The sequence below is a fragment of the Hemitrygon akajei genome, chromosome 3, assembly GCF_048418815.1.
Source record: "Hemitrygon akajei chromosome 3, sHemAka1.3, whole genome shotgun sequence".
Taxonomy (NCBI): domain Eukaryota; kingdom Metazoa; phylum Chordata; class Chondrichthyes; order Myliobatiformes; family Dasyatidae; genus Hemitrygon; species Hemitrygon akajei.
Window position 1 is genome coordinate 32,061,743 of NC_133126.1, and position 17,581 is coordinate 32,079,323.

The window sequence follows — 17,581 nt, forward strand, 5'->3', positions numbered from 1 at the left end:
TTCACCTGCCACCTTGTACTTCTTCCTCCCCACCCGACCTTCTTACTCTGACCTCCCCTTTCTTTCCAGTCCTGAAGAAGGGTCTCTGCCTGAAATGCCAATGGTTTACTCTTTTCCATAGATGCTGCCTGGACTGTTGAGTTTCTCCAGCATTTTGTATGTGTTGCTTCGTAATCTGCTTAATTGATCATTTAATGATAGCAAAACATGCTCAGCAGTAACGCCTAGCATGTAATCATTACATTATATACAGTCAGAGGAAAGTGGTCTATTTTATAACCTAATTTACCCCAAACCCTAATTGATTCCTCTTGTCATCTGAGAAATTTTCAGGTTTGGGCTAAATGTCGGCCTATCAAGCACGGTATTGCTTTGAGGCTTGTAATGAGAAAATAGTAGCTTGCTTATGTGCAATAATAGCCTTCTTCCACAAGGCTCCAGAGGTGCAAATTAAGACATATCTATCATTGGATTTTATCCAGTCACCTTACAACCAACTTATCCAATTGTGCATTGGTGTAATATTCTAAATCGTGTTGAATTATGTTTGCAATATCCTACAAATCTTTTACTGTAGGATAATATCTGTAGAATTATAAGACCATAAGATATAGGAGCAGAATTAGGCCATTTGGCCCATCAAGTCTGCTCCATCACTTCATCATGGCTGATCCATTTTCCCTCTCAGCCCCAATCTCCTGCCTTCTCCTTGTATCCTTTCAAGCCCTGACCAATCAAGAACCTATCAACCTCTGCCTTAAATGTACCCAATGACTTGGCCTCCACAGCCAGCTGTGGCAACAAATTCCACAGATTCACCACTCTCTGACTATAGAAATTCCACCTCATCTCCATTCTAAAGGACAACCCTCTATTCTGAGGCTGTGTCCTTTGGTCTTAGACTCCTCCACCATAGGAAGTATCCTTTCCACATCCACTCTGTCGCGGCCTTTCAACATTCAATAGGTTTCAATGAGGTCACCCCTCATTCTTCTCAATTCTAATGAATACAGGCCCGGAGCTATTTAACACTCTTCATATGACAAGCCATTCAATCCTGGAATCATTTTTGTGAACCTCATTTGAACCCTCTCCAATGTCATCACATCCTTTCTTAGGTAAGGAGCCCAGAACTGTTCACAATACTCCAAGTGAGGCCTTACCAGCGTTTTATAAAGCCTCAGCATTACATCTCTGCTTTATATTCTAGTCTTCTCAAAATGAATGTCACTACAAAGCTCATTCCTATATATATTCCAGTACATATCATTCCAATATAAGAACAATGGAAAGGTGAAATGTGATTAATATTGAAACAGCAACAAAGATGGGAGGAATTTTCTTGGGGGTATGTACAATTCTGCAGAATGCAATTATATTAAAGTTAAAATGAATGCAATTCTGGCATGAATAAAGTGACTGCCAAACCCTCAAGACATCTTAAAAGCTATAAGTTGCTTGCTGCTTTTACTGACAAAGGTGCTAGATAACTGACACACAAGCAAGTCCCGAACAGCATTCCAATAAGAGGAGTAGTTCAGCTTATTTTGGAAGTGTTCTAAAGGGCTGAATTTACCCAGGATTACAAGGAGAACTCCTGGCTGACCTTTCAGATTTAACAGATGGAAGGAGTTTCAGTGGTTTGTCTGGAAAACGAGGTCTCTAAGACTGCAGCACACACAAGGGTTGCACTATGATGGCTGCCCTGATTAAACATCTGCAGCGGGACGGGAATGCACACGGTCTTCTCACGCGTCACAGATGGACTGAAACAGAACCCAACTGGCACGTGATCTGTTTGTGAGGAGGAGCTGTCAACTAGAGACTGCTATGTTGGCAGTGCTTCTCTAGAACACTGTGAGTGCCTTATTATGTCATGAATATATAGACTTTAAGGTGGCTCAACGATGAAAAGAAAACGCACGACAGAGCAGCAAATAGACTTCCTGTTTCACAGCTCCAGCAACCCAGGTTCAATTCCATCCAATGCTGTCTGTGTGGAGGTTGCCTGTTCCCCCCCCCCCCCCTCCCCCATCGTGACTCTACAGATTGTCTCCACACACTCTGGATTTCACCTGCATTCCAAAAACAGGTTACCTGTCCATGGGTAAATAGAGCCTAGTGTAGAGATGAGTGGTAGAATCCGTGCGGAAATTGATGAGAATGTGTGGGGATTAAAAGGAAAGAATGTAGGATTAGCGTAGGTGGTGCTGGATGGTCGGTAAGGACTTGGGGGGGGGGGCTGAAGGGCTGGTTTCCTTGCTGTATGGCTCGGAATCTACATGAAACCTTTTTTTATTCGGCATCTCTAGAAATATGGCCTGTTAGCCCCTCGCTAACAAGCCAATGGGCTAGCAGTGAGAAAACCACCTTCCTCCAGCTCCGTACGTCTAGGGTCAATATGACATGTGTCCCTCCAGACCAGGAGAGTCAGGATGTTTCAGCCAGCGGCAACCCAGTCTGAGGGAATACTGTGTAAAAGCTGCCCACATGCAGTTACCCTTTAGCAAGAAGTAACAGATCGCACACTGCCTACAATTATAAGAAAGGCATATTTATGAATGTCACTTAATCAAACAGTTGTAAAATAAGAAAGAAAAAAATAGAAAAATAAATAAAAGGGCGCGTTATAATTAAAACAATCAAACATGCACAAGTTGGAGCTCAAATCTCCCAAAAGCTGGAGGTGCCCTTGTATTCATGGCACCAACTCCTATTCACTGATCACCGATAGAACTTTCCATCTTGGACTCCATCGAATTGCACATTCTGGACCTCTCAATCTTCTCTCTCCACCTCCCACCACAAAGGACCTCAACCCCTGTAGTGTCTGTCACAAAACCTCTCCTCCAAGTTTTCTCTAGAACCTTCTCCCAATTCCACCATCCTGATTGGCTGACCCGACATTCATAAGCTGAATATCACAACTCCTTATCTTTAATGGTAACCCAAACAGTACCAGCGGAACACACGGCTTCTACAGACAACTATTAAGTGAAATACCCTACAGCATTTGCAGTGAAATCGTAACTAGGGCGTTATATACAATTCACTGAACAGGATGTAAAGCTTCTGTTGATTTCAACAAGAATGTGCCATAAAAGACACTGCCTTACGGGGAGGATGTTATGATGAGGCAGAACAATCAGCACCTGGTGATCGGCTGAAACCAATCCCAGGCTGACTTTCACCGATTGATCGTTGTCCAATTGTTCTGCGGCAAACCATTTAAACAGTTGTACTGGGGTGGGGTATGAGTTTTGAGACTGGTGTAGTTCTGCTGAATAAAGGGACAAAAGTAGGTACGCATTCTTGTGGAATGCAGTGTATATCATGAAAGGGGCTGGGAAAGAAAAAGACTCCTCCATCAAGCCCACTTTAGTGCGCTCACTTCTTTCATTCAGGCAATAGCTCTGGCTGGGATTGCAGTTTATAAAACGAGCTGAGCAGAGGCAGAGTGCAAAACATGAACACAGATGTCACACTTCAGTGAAATCTACATGATATGCAAATCACATTATATATCGCATCAACGAATAATAAATTTAGTACAGGCGATTATTCCCCAGGGGCAGACCTTTAGGGTTCAAACGACATCTAAATGCAAAACTAACTCAGAAAGGCTCAGTCGGTTGGATTCCCACGCTCAAAGGCATAAACACCATTTTCTGTTTGAGAAAACGGCAGCCAGTGTGTTTGGGAAGATGCAGCGTCTGTGGGAGGACTCTTGTGTTGTCGCAAGCATTCGTGATTAGTTACAGGGTGAGCTATTAACCGAACATTCCTTTTGAAGATGGTATCTCTCAGCTCAGCAGCTATTCTTGGTGAGACAAAGGATCATACCACATGGTACACGTAGTTCTTAACACTGACACATTGAAATTAGGAGTAAAAGAAATCTATTGGTCCCTTCATTCCTTTTCCGTCCTTCCATACAATCACGACTGGTGATCGAAATTCAATATCATTTTTTTTCCTTTTTACCAATACCCATTGATTTCTCAGCCATTAGGGTTTTATTTCTTCTTGAATAGCTTTACTAATTTTGCCAGGGCCATGTGCAGAATTCCACATGGTCACTACCCTTTGAATCAAGACATTGCTCCTTGTCTCAATTCAAATTTGCTGAACCCTACGTAGTAACGCCAGGATCTGGAATCGCTCTCCATTGAGAACATGCTTCTTGCATTTATCAGTCCAGTTCTGTCAAGATTCAGTAAGTTTCTAATCTGAATTGTTCCAATCCATCTTCAGACGTCATCTCTACACCCCAACGGTAATACTTGCTGTATTCCCTCTGTGGCAAGAACATGCTTTCTGGGATAAGGAGACCAGAATTCTAAGCAGTACTCAAGGGGTTGTCTCACTGGGGTTCTGCACAATTGCAGCAAGACATCTGTGATCGTACATTCGAATCCTCTAGCCTTGAAGGCTAATATACCATTTGATTTTTTAACTACCTGTTGCACCTGCACACTGATTTAAATCAAGTTGCGCTCGAGGGCACTCAAGTCTTTCTGCATCTTCTCCTTTCTTAATCTCTTGCCATTCAGATAATTATCTGCATTCCAGGTTTTGCCATGAAAATATATAACTTGTTTTTTTACCCACATGATACTACATCTGCCATGCATTTTTCTACTGACTTAATTTGCCCAAATCTCACTGCACCCTTGCTACATCCTCTCAAAGTTCACAATCTCCTCAGCTTTCAGTTGTCAGCAAACTTGGGCATACTACATTTAGTGCCATCAACTAAATTAATATATACTGTGACCAAGAGAAAATCTGCCGATGCTGGACATTCGAGCAACGCCCACCAAGTGCTGGAAGGACTCAGCAGGCCAGGGAGCGTCTATGGAAAAGTGACAGTCATCTGACTGTCTTTTTGACTCTTTTTTTCCAGAAATGCTGCCTGGCCTGTTGAGTTCCTCCAGCATTTTGTGTGTGTTGTTAATATATATTGTGAATAGTCAGAATTTAAGCACTTGAACTGTATTGTATCCCATTAATCATTCAAGCCTGTCACTCAGGGAAGGGCTCATGATAGTGGCTTACCTTCAAAGCCACGTGCTTTCATTTTGCTGTCTAATCTCTTATGTGGGACCTTCCCTCCCCACTAATCTCCCTCCTGGCACTTATCCCGCAGGCGTGAGAAATGCTACACCTTTCCTATCATCTGCCCCCTCTCCTCCATTCAGGTCCCCAAACTGTTCTTCCAGGTGAGGCAACACTTCACTTGTGAATCTGTTGGGTTTGCCTGTTGTATCCAGTTCTCCCGATGTGGCCTGCTCTACGTTGGTGAGACCCGACATAAATTGGGGACTGCTTTGTCAACCATTTTAATCCCTTTCCCCGTGTTCATTCCGACATGTCGGTCTATGGCCTCCTCTTCTGCCATGATGAGACCTCTCTCAGGGTGGAGGAGCAACACCTCATATTCTGTCTAGGCAGCCTCTAACCTGATGACATGAACATTGATAGGTAATTTTTTTTGCCTCCCTTTTCCCTTTTCCCCTCTCCCTCTCTCTTCTTCTATTCCCCTCACTGGCCTCTTATCTCTTCTTCTCACCAACCTATCACCTACCCCTGGTGCCCCTCTTTCTTCCCTTTCTCCTATGGTCCATTCTCCTCTCCTATCAGATTCGTTCTTCTCCAGCCCTTTACTTTTCCCACCCACCTGGCTTCACCTGTCACCTTCTAGCGTATCCTCCTCTCCCTCCCCCCCCCAACTTTCTATTCTGGCATCTCCCTCCTTCCTTTCCGATCCTGATGAAGGTCCTTAGCCCGAAACATCAACTATTAATTCATTTTCATAGATGCTGCCTGACCTGCTGAGGTTCCCCAGCATATTGTGTGTGTTGGTCTGGATTTCCAGCAACTGCAGAATCTCCTGTGTTTATCTGGGACTTTGTTGAAATCTTTGGAAAGTTCAAATGCACTATATCCACTGGCAATCTCTCACCTGTACTACTAATCATATCCTTGAAATAATACCAGTAACTTTAGCAAGTATGATTTCATTTATCCACGCTGACTTTATTTGATCCTATCAATTTTCCAAATACTCTACTGATACACTTCTAATAATGAACAGCAGTGTTTTCTGCACCACTCATGACAAACTATTTTCTTCCTCACTTATTTTCCTACAGACAGGTCTAGATTGATTCCTTAAGGGGGCGGTAGTGGGGATAATCTCGCTCTACCTATTAAACGCTCCCAGTAGCATGTGTCTCAAATATCCTCTGATAACTAAGTCCAGCTCCTGGCTTCATGTGTAGCTTAGCTGTTAAGTCTGACAATTCTGCTTCTATTGACAGCAGAAGGGACCAAGGCAGGTTACTAGAAACCGGTCACTTCGGGCAGATGGATCTCATCAGCTACGTTTGGCGGCTCATTCCAAGAGAAGGAAAACTCTGATCTCCAATCTTTGCTGCCTTGTGGCTATACCCACTCATGGGGCAGGCTTTGGGAGTAAACTCTGAGAAGAAAGCTCGAGTCTCTGAGGCAGTCCTATGTTGAGATCAATGCTGACTGGCAACTCCTGCGACACTGCTGGTGCCAAGCTCTATCAGTCTCTGCTGCTCCTTTGGATTCATCAGCTGCGTGGAGAGGGAGAGCTTGCCGCGTGGGCAACAGCTTATCTTACTACCCTGGCTTGCGTATCACACTGACAGCTGGGAAGCAACATCCATGGTCGACCCTATCAACAGGAGGCACCTCGCAGACAAAAAGAATGGATCCAAAGTCTAAAAGAATGTTGAAAAAGGATCACCAAAGATATTTTTTGCAACTATATGTGTTAAGAGGTTGGGGGGAGGTGACTTTTTTGTACTTGGTGATTTTTTTGCCATAAGTTCCATGAGAATGAAAATTATTCCATATCTCAAATTTTCAGGTGGTGATCTGTGTAAAGGCAAATTTCTGTTACCAAACTGTTTGTAATGTGGGGATCACTACAGTACCTTTCTTCCCCTTTCAAAAGGATACAAGCTCCAACTAGTTACACGTATGAAATTATAGTGCAGGCTAAATATTCACGTATGTATACACAGTTATCACCTCAATCAATCTATTGACTTTTTGGCCTCTGTGATCTTCTTTTCGAAAGTATACCGGTCACTCGTGAAGCTCCTACACAAGGCACCCTCAGTGTTAGTGTATCACCTGCCCTCCAGGCTGTGTTGTGGCTGCGTGCCTCCTGGGCAGTGAACCTGTATCATAGGACTGTCCTGTAACCTCAGTTCCTGCTTATCCCATACCTGCTGTTCTCAGTCACCACCTTCCGGGGGTTATGTCCGCATTCTGATTGATTACTTTGCCCATCTTTGTCTCATGGTCCCTAACTCCCAGAGCTTACAAAATCTCTGCATGTCTCCATTGTCCAAAAGCCCCCCTCCATGCCAATTCCCCCATTTCATGGTGGTTGAGGATTCTCACAGTGTTTCCCATTTGGAACTATTCCTACTGGCATCCCATCACACCTGGATCCCTTTTTCCTCCAATCATCCTTCCGAGTTAGACTGCACCGAGATCAGTGGAGGTGATGCACTGGCATCCCTGCCAGGGGATGGGAATGCCCTGTGAGGGATTTAGAGGTGCTCCTATCTATATGTAGAAACAATGCATGGTTGTGTAGCAGTTAGTGCAATCGCTTTACGTCAGTGATCATCATCCAGGCTTTCATTCCTGTCACCGTCTGTAAGGAGTTTGCATGGTCTCCCCTTGACCACACGGGTTTCCTATGGGTGCCACAGTTTCCTCCCACATTCCAAGACATACGGTTAGGGATAGCAAGTTGTGGACGTGTTATGTTGGCTGCAGAAGTGGGTTGCCCCCAGCACAATTCTTACTGATTTGATTTGACACAAATACATTTCACTGTATGTTTTGATGTACATATGACAAATTCAACTAATTCAATGCAAACTAATTACTCTTTGGAACCATGTGCTATAAGGTGGTGGCAAAGACATGTTCCCAGAGAGGATTCGTGGCTGCAGTAGCGGGTCTGGGTAAGCACGTGGTCAAGGAGTCGGAGAGCAGCAGGGATCACAGTAGGGGGAGCAGGGAGTCCTGCTGAATGGTTTTGGTCCAAAACGTTGACTGTACTTTTCCCCATAAATACAGCCTGGCCTGCTGAGTTCCTCCAGCATTTTGTGTGGGTTGCTTGGACTTCCAGATTTTCTCTTGATTATTCTTTGGAACCATTATCCACACTACTGATGTCAGTCCAATGTTAGCTTTCCTTCACAATGGCTACTGATCTTCAGGCTCCCCATAGGTGTTGCATGGTCAGGGGATTTTAAACAAGGCAGGATCCTACTGGAGACAGTCTGTGCTAACCATAACAGTGGGGCATTATTGTAAAGTGATTCTTTAGGAAAGCCAGAAAATCTGATCTCAAAGTCTCTATGGTCTGCTCTATATATTTCTGCAGTCCAGATAATAAATGTAATGCCTGGTTAAGATTTCTACTGCTATGCTGTGAGGTAGTTTATATCAACAGTTTTCAGTAAAAGCAGTGTGCCTTGCTGGAAAGTGTGTTTTGGCTTCAGCTAAGTTAAGAAGCCATGTTGTCCAACTTAGGAATGTGTGTCAGCCAATCAGGATTGTGGGGTATCACAGAAGGTTCTAGAGAGCCGTGGGGAAGAGATTGCTGAAGGACAGCGGTCTGGTTTGGGGTCTTTTTGGCAGAAGCTGCAGAGTGGGGCACACAGGAAAGAATATGGCGAGAAGGCAGGTGTATGGGGTTGAGTGGGATCTGGGATCAGCCATGACAGAATGGTGCAGCAGTCTTGGTAGGCTGAATCGCCTAATTCTGATTCTATGTCTTATGGTCTTATAGTCTTTAGGGGAGATGCCACAGAATGCTGTTGGACAAAGTGTCCCCATTGCAAGAAGTGCTTTGTGCAGATGAACGGCTCCAAGGAGGAAGGGCAAATACTCCTGAAAGAGAGCCAGTTGTTTGAGAAGGCCTTTGAGGAGAGTTCAGAATGTGATGCAGACTGTGGCTCCAGCGTGTGAGTAAGAGATACCCCCAAATACTCCAGTATGAGCTCCAAGGTTATGTGCACACTGGTTTAACTGGAATGGGCTCTTTCCTTTCCTTTTCTTTTTCCTATTAACTGTTTCATAAAGCTGAAATTGGTAAATATATTTCCTTTATAATTTTATGTGGTGTCTGATCTGCTGCTTCTTGCCGACCAATAATTGTGTACGGGCAGCATTTACACAGCATCTACACAGCTCAAGTCGAGGTTCCTTTAATTGGAACGTCCCAACTTTCCTGTTTGGTTGCACCTCAAATCATACCGACCCTAGACATATATTGCTTATGAAAGGTGTCTTTCACACTGCTGAGTCACGAGTTGTTAGCAGAGTTAGCTTTCGAGCCAAGTTTGAGCCCAGTGAGAGGGTCACTCAAGGTTTTGAATCAGTTCAATCAACCAAAAGGAGGAACCGTTTTCCAGCTTCAGTTTGAACTGGAAAACATTTCAGCATGTACGCTCTGGAGGGGTGATCCTGCCACCTCCTTTCTTACACTGGAGTTGTTCACAACTGCGGCGTGCAGACCCGACGCACTGAACACGACCTCTCCAGGTGTTCCTGACCAGTTATAGGACGCTGGAACCAGCTCTGGACGCAGCCTTCAGGTGAAAGATGATCCTGTGCTGAGCATGGACATCACTCCGTAGGTGTACTTGCTGTTGCCTCATTGCAGAAAATCTTAACTCCCCACTGACATTCATCTCTGGTTCAGTCAAGCCCGAGTGGCTGTCTCAGCTGGCTGTATTTGGGACCATCTTTATTTGTGGGCACCAGAAGCTCGTCATCAACAACCTGTGGCTTAGAATTCTCCAGTTCTGAATCAGCTGTTGCCTCCTCATAACACAATGAGGAGAACCTTCTCACTGTGGCATTCTCAAGTCAGAAGTATAGATTAGATTAGATTTAACTGTATTGTCATTGTGCCGAGTACAGATACAAAGCCAATGAAATGTAATTAGCATCTAACCAGAAATGCAAAGAGTAGTGTAATTTACAAAATAACTGTGAATAAAAAGTAAGTGTTACAGCAACAAATATAAAAGTACTGAGACAGTACAACGTGGGTGCAATACTGCTTAGCGCTGTGATGTGAGGCTCAGCAGGGTCACAGCCTCAGGGAAGAAGCTCTTCCTGAGCCTGCTGGTGTGGGAGCGGAGGCTCCTGTAGCGCCTACCGGATGGGAGGAGAGTAAAAAGTCCATGGTTAGGGTGAGATGCATCCTTGATAATGCTTTTCGTCCTGCCCAGGCAGCGTTTACGGTAGATGTTCTCAATGGTGAGCAATTGGGTGCTGTTAATCCACTGGGCAGTTTTCACCACCCGCTGGAGTACTTTGCGGCCCGATATGGGACAATTGCCATACCACACTGAGATGCAGTTGGTGAGTATGCTCTCAATGGTACAGCGGTAAAAGTCCGTCAGTATCCTGGGACAGAGGCGAGCTTTCTTGATGCTCCGCAGGAAATAAAGGTGCTGTTGCGTCTTTTTGATCGGGATGGAGGAGTTCAGGGACCAGGTGAGATCCTCGGAAATGTGGACACCAAGGTGACAACAGCTTACCCTCACATTTAACAGTTACCAAGCTGATAGTCTTGGTCCATAATCAGAGTGAAACACCTGCCAATTCAACAACTTCTGAAATCAAGTAAGCCCTTTCTTTAAGCTGCACATGTTGGAAGTGAGGGTGTGGGGAGCATACAAAATGAACAGCTCATGGCCTGATTCCGGTCTAGGGGTAACAACAGTACCCAGATCATTGTTAAGGGTATCATAACTGGAGATGACAGAACCACCTGGAAGTTGCCTCCCATGCCACACACCATCCTGACTTGGAAATATATCGCTGTTCCTTCTCTAATGCTGGGTCAAAATCTTCAAACTCTCCCCCTGACAGATCATAGGTATTTTTGCACCTCAATGACTGGAACGCACACAAGAGGGAAGAAGCCAGAAAAAGGATGTGGAGGCGGGGGAAGGAGTACAAGCTGGCAGGTGACAGGTGAAACCAGGTGCAGGTGAAGGTTTGTGGGAAGGAGTCTTACTTCTTCCTTAGATTGCTTATGTTTCACAGGAAATGTAAGCAGAGCACGGTCTTGTATCCCTTTCAAATTATTGCATCAAAGGAAAAACTTTGGTTCTGGAGTGAAGAGTAATGGAGAGCGTATAGAATGTATGGAGAAAAACTTAGTGGTGAACCTTTCCTTGTCTATTATGACTTCTGTAAGTGATTATCATTGTCACAATTATATTTTTGCTCTTTATTCAAGGGATAAGGGTTCACAGGCTGAGCCAGGATTTAATTGCCCATCCCTAATCGACTTCTTGAGCCACTGCAGATATTGAGGATTTCTCTTCCTTTCCAGTCCTGATGAAGGTCCTGGGACATTGACTGTTTAATCTTTTCCACAGATGCTACCGGGCCTGCTGAGTTCCTCCAGCATTTTGTGTGTGTTACTCCTTTACATCAGTGGGTCGTCTCATATCCGATGTAGCCCTCACTTTCTCTCAGATAGTTCTCTCCCTATTCTTGTTCCCTATTCGAGTCAACTTTGGGCTTTATAAATACCTGACCCAGCACCTTGCTGTATTGGTGAGATCGTCATCCCGAATACGTAGACAGCTCAGGACCAGATGCAGCACTTTATCCACCAGTAACTGTAAAAGGGGCTGGTTTAATCTCAAACCATGGCAAGGTGTATGCATTTCAGCCCTCATTCATATGCATCGTCAGGCAGCTTTGATTCTCAAAGCTCACAATCCTATTTGCTTAGGCATGAGGGAACTGAAGCTTGCTACAGGGCCAAGAGCCAACCTGTCCCACCAATACATTTTGTCAGGGTGGCAGTGGACACAGTTCATCATCAGCAATTCTGTTTATGATTACTTAGTATTCTTCTCATAATCATGTGCATACACTATTTTAGGGTTTGGTTTGCTGAATTTGATTCCTAGTGTTTCAAATCCCAGGAACTGAATCCCAGCACATCAGATGGGGAATTTTAACAAACTAAATGCAGATTATTTTCAGAAAGCTGGTTTCAGCAACAGGATTCATGAAATTACAGGATAGATGTTTAAAAATAATCCAGATCTGGCATGGGTGTCTTTCCAGATCCGCCAATGTGATTGAGTCCCATCTGCTTCCTCAGACCCTGCAGTGGCTGTCAGAGATGGATAATAATTACTGGCAATGCCAATGACATCCACAACCTGTGAATGCCTGCAGTAAACCATCTTCCTTTGGCATCATCGATGGGATTGCTCATTCACTGCCTTGCTTCTTCATTAACACCCCATTCTGTTCTAAAGTTTGCAGTTCCTCCCAGCCTGTGATTTAGAGGAATGGGGAACTGATCCCAACTAATAATAGAAGGTTTGACACCAGATGGATGTGAATGGATAGCACTGTGTAGGCAGTGAAGAGATGCAGAAGTTATACTGCATTCAAAACCAGCAATTCCATCCTGTAATCCAAAGATGTGTTTGAATCCCACCAGGACTCTTGATGAATTGCAGTGCCTGGAGACAGTCCTTCCACATATGTACTGGCCATCTTAAGATCTCTGGTAACTTTCCCTCTATGTCCTTGTAAGGAAAACGCATGGCATTTCCCTACAAATCTGTAACCCCACCCTGGAGGAAGCACAGCATGGCACTGAGCTATGCAATAGACAGTATGGAACAATAGCCCACATGCAACCCATCACCAAGAGAGCCAAGCCAAGCTCACTGCCATTTGCAATGGACAGAGTAACCCAATACATTTTGTTAGGAACTATCAGTATGAAGAAATTACAGGGTTCTAAATTGACCCCTTTAATGGGGTATGGGCCCTGCTGAAGGGTCTCAGCCCAAACGTTTTCCTGTTTATTCCTCTCCATAGATGTTGAGTTCCACCTGGGTTGTGTGTGTGTGTGTGTGTGTGTGTAACACTGAATTTGCAGCATTTGCAAAGTATCTTATGTTTACAGTTCCAAAATGAAGGTAACAGTAGAGAAAGACTGGCCTGTCTGTGCACTAAATCTTGAAGAGGACAGGATAGAATGAATCCTCAAAGATGCAATTGAGTATAAAGGAATGAAATCATATCGAACCTCTTTAAAGACTAGTTTGGCAGTGTCCTCACACACTGTGAAGGTATGCAAGGGAACTTAGTTCGTAAAGAGAGCACAAAGACATTTGGACAAAGTGGTGTTAAATGAAGCTTTGCTCATCACGTAACACCACATCACAGTCACCCCAAATGGCAGTGAGAATCTATTCTTGAACCAATGAGGAGCACAGACGTACAGTTCATTATCTAACTGTGCATTCACAGGAAGAAGTACCAGGCTCTGTGTGGAAAGTGTAGCAAAGACAGCACGGGCCGAGTATCTCTCTAAATCGGGTAATGAAAGGCAGGTTTACATTCAAATAGCATCAGAGCATGCCAAACATTTTGCAGGATTTTCTGGTCCATGGTCCCTGCTGTAATTTAAGAGTTGGTGCAGTCAATCTATGCACACAAAGTCTCGCAGACAGCAACGGGGCAGTCAGAAAACCTGGGGGTTAAATACTTGTCAGGACACCTTTAAATTAATGCTATACCATGTTTTTTTTCACCTGAAAGAGCAGATGGGGCTGTGGTTTAGTGCCTTATTTAAACGATGGAATGTATGACAGTACAGCGGTCCATTAACACTGGTTCAGAGTGTTAGCCAGTATTCTTAGAACCATAAGACCATAAGAGATGTAGGAGTAGAATTAGGCCATTTGGTCCATCAAGTCTGGTCCACCATTTAATTATGGCTGATATTTTTCAGCCTCATCCCACCTTCTCCCCATAACCCTTAATCCCCTCAGCAATCAAGAAACCATCAATCTCTTCCTTAAACACGCACAATGATTTGGCCTCCACATTCCAGATACAGCACGCTCTGGCTGAAGAAATTCCTCCCTTTGAAGGAATGTCCCCTTAAACTGAGGCTGTGATCTCAGATCTAAATCCACTTATTATGGAACCATCCATATCCAGTTCACCTGTGCCTACCATAGCATCGTACGGTCACGCTTCACCAAAACAGACACCAGAATCTGCACCATTACAAATAATCTGTTCACACAAATCAATACTCTCATCCTCTCCCTCCAATCTTACCTCTCCCCTACTTATTAGGGGAAAGTTGCAGAGTCTATTTAACCCATTAACCTGCACATCTCTGTAACCCAAATAGAAACCGGAATGCTTGGAAAATACCCCGCAGTCACAGGCAGAACATGTAAAGTCAATACAGACGACACTGTAGGTCGGAATAGAAGCTGAACTGCTGAAGTTATGAGGCAGCAGTCATTGGCATTGCCAGTAATTATTATCCATCTCTGACAGCCACTGCAGGGTCTGAGGAGGGAGTACCACTGTAGCTCAGCAACGGTTCAGAGAGCCTCTTCTACCTGAGCCATGAACTCAATGAGCCCAGATAGTGAGAGCCTTATAGGAACACATCATAGGCTTGTCTCTGGCTATCACAAGCATGCCGCTTTTACAGATGTCCATAAGTTAACCATCCATTAGTCAGAAGATACACAAAATATCACTCAATGTGATCCTTATACTTCCACAGAGTTATAATGAATGGCATCAGAAGCACATAAGACTGGTGAGAAAGAGAGAAAGATAGAGAGAGGAAACTTGTTCTGCGGTTTGTAGAAATGAACATATGAACATCAGACTTATAAATTTGATGATATCATGAGAGCTCGTTTGTGTGCAAAGATGTCTGTCAGTCGGGTATTCTTTACCCAGAGATAAATCTGTGGGGATTTATGCAGCCATCTCCCACAGAATTTTCACTCTCTCTTTATTGGTTAAATCCCACAATTTAAAGTGATAGATAAATAGATAGATAAATAAATAAAGACATGACAAAGTGATACCCTTTGAGGGTGAATGATGGCAATGGAGTAGGTAGAGCAATTGTTGCTCTTGCTTTTGCCTTGGCTTAATTCTGCACAAATGATACTTATAAAAGCAAGAAGCTGCACAGCTTTGAAGGGAGGAGTTGCACTGGAGTTTGGGCAGTGCCATAAGATAAGGGTTTTTATGACCTGGACTTTTCTCTTAAATGTCAGCAAGCCTCGGAATTTTGCGCTGATGAAGTCAAATGCGGATGTCCCAAGCCCATCATTGGTTGGGAGATCTCAATAAAATCAGTTGCTGAACATGGACTCCAGTAGTGGAATTTTGTGTTGCCAAGACCCCCCAGTATAAATGTTGGGGAAATCACCTCTCAGGTTCTGCACCCAATCAGACAAATGTGATCCCATTAATTTCAGTGGAGACTGAAAAACTGAAGAAGGCAGGCAAGGTGTAGGTAATTTATTTTTTAATGCTAAATAATTAATTCTTTTAATTATTTAAATGTGACTTAATAGTTATTTGTTCATTTTGCTTGTCTATTTTTAAAATAAGTATTTTTTATTTTATATGCTTTAATGATTTTTAAACACTTTGTTTCATTTTTGGTACTCTCTAAGTATTACTGAATGCTGGAGGCATTCATAACATTATGAATTGGGCCGTCAGGTAGACTAGTGGTTAGAGTAATGCCAGCAATCTGGGTTCAGTTTCTGCCACTGTAAGGACTATGTACGTTCTCCCCTTGACCATGTGGGTTTCCTCCGGGTGATCCGGTTTCTTCCCACATTGCAAAGACATGCAGGTTAGAAAGTTAGTTGGTGACATGGGTGTAATTAGGCAGTGTGGGCTCATTGGGCCAGAAGGACCTGTTACCATGCTGTATCTCTAAATAAAAATAAATAAATAAAATCACAAGTCTTGACAGCTTTAACAGTTTGCAAAACTGAGGTGATGGAAGGAGTTGCTTTGCCAGTTGTGAAAAACGGTTAGGGGACTTTAGGGGTTGGTGAGTTTGCACTGTGCCACCACAGGCCTCTCGTCTGCTGGGGGCTTTATTGCTGGACACAGTGAGGTAGGCTGTCTACGTTCAGGTACGGAACAACTGAGGGACACAGGAAATGCAGCAACCAGTAGATCCGCAATGCACGAGAACTTCACACAGCAAAACTTTATCCCATTTAAGCAGCAAATATTCAAAATATTCTTTCACTGTGCAATGGTTTGCAATAAATTCACTTTTGCTCCTTTCATAGCTCTCAGCCGGTTTATTAATGAAAATAACGGAACTTCTCCAAAAGACTCGTACCACTGAAATTCCCCCATTGCGGGTGTCTGAGCTAATGCTACTCAAAATATGATCTGAAACAATCCAAACTACTTAATTATAGCTTTCTGATTGTGATTCAATGTTTCCAACAAAATGTCTCAAAGGAGCTACTCTAAAAATGGTTATAAAACATTTAAACAGTAGGACCTGGCTCAGTGGAAAATGAGCTAAAGTTTATTTTCTTAATCCACAGAGCTCTAATTTCTGACCTGTTACGTTTAAGTATGTTATATTTCTATATGGAGTTAGTGTAATCATCCCCGGGATACTCCACCTCTGGCACATCTGCTCGCTAGTTTCAGAAATAGTGCTTCAAGCGGACTTACCCCTCGTGGTTCCATGTGGAGGACTTCTGCGACTCTCTCCTTTCTGGTGTTGAGCTGTAGCCACACCGGGCAAGTTCTAATGAGCTTATCCAGGATACTGATACCTGGAAATGGTGCTGGCTGGGAAGGGAGCGGATGAGGCTGCCTGCGCTCATCATTCGCACCTAGCAGTGGGCTGAATGAACATGAAGTGTAAGCTTGCTAAAACTTGAAGAGGACAGAGTTTTTGTGGCTAAGTAATCAGCCACATCAGTATACTAGAATGATGCGGAGACTTGATTATTTGACACAATAGCACAGGCAAGTTTAGTCTTTGCAAACTCTGAAACTGCACTCATTACAGTGAAATACATAAAGAGAATCCAGCTACAATAGCAAGATATTTCATGTTTTCTCCATAAAACATAACAATTTTCATTTTGTTATATGATCAACTACGTACCCTGGCAGGTCTCCAGTTTCCACTTCTTCCCCAGATGTTGTCTTCATCATTGTCTCCCTTGATCAATGCTGCTGTGCAGACCCATTTAAGCAGCTCTCCATGTGAAAAACTTTAATATCCGGAGTTGACAGGGGTTTTACACTTCGTGACATAGAGGATTGCACTCTGCCTCTCAGCCAGAAAGATGGCGTTGGATTTTTTCTTTGTAGACTTTGAAAAGTAACAGACGCCGGAGGAGAGGAAGGCGGCTGCTGTGGGTTCTCTGTCTTTGACTTCCTGTGCTCTGTGATCAAATGAGAGATCTCAGGAAGAGGCAGTACTAAATGGTCAAGCTTTCAGTATTGCTACCTCAAGCTCTCCAGAGTTAGAACTTTCCACAAAAAGTGGGAGGAGCACTGGTTTCAGCTGACCAGCTTTGGAGCCAAATCCTTTTTAAAACTAGCAGCAGCTTTCCAGGGCAAAATTAAACAAATCTGGTTTCTTTTTGCAGAGTTGGCCACTTTATTTAGACGATTCTGAAATCATTACTCACTAAGA

The 17,581-nt window shown here is 43.7% G+C and overlaps 1 protein-coding gene across 3 annotated transcripts in view; it reads right to left on the bottom strand.

Moving 5' to 3' along the window:
- rin3 (Ras and Rab interactor 3) overlaps window positions 1-17,345 on the bottom strand; it is a 110,823-nt gene extending 93,478 nt beyond the window's left edge. Inside the window, exons 1-2 of one of the 3 annotated variants that reach the window (XM_073039495.1) lie at window positions 17,045-17,344; window positions 16,603-16,777 (exon numbers count right to left, since the gene is read on the bottom strand). In XM_073039495.1, the coding sequence (XP_072895596.1) occupies window positions 16,603-16,777; window positions 17,045-17,094 (225 nt within the window). In that variant the 5' untranslated portion in view covers window positions 17,095-17,344. Of the gene's footprint in view, window positions 1-16,602; window positions 16,778-17,044 lie in introns of all 3 variants that reach the window. The other 2 variants (XM_073039497.1, XM_073039496.1) reach the window with 2 other exon arrangements.
- Window positions 17,346-17,581: the final 236 nt, after the last annotated feature.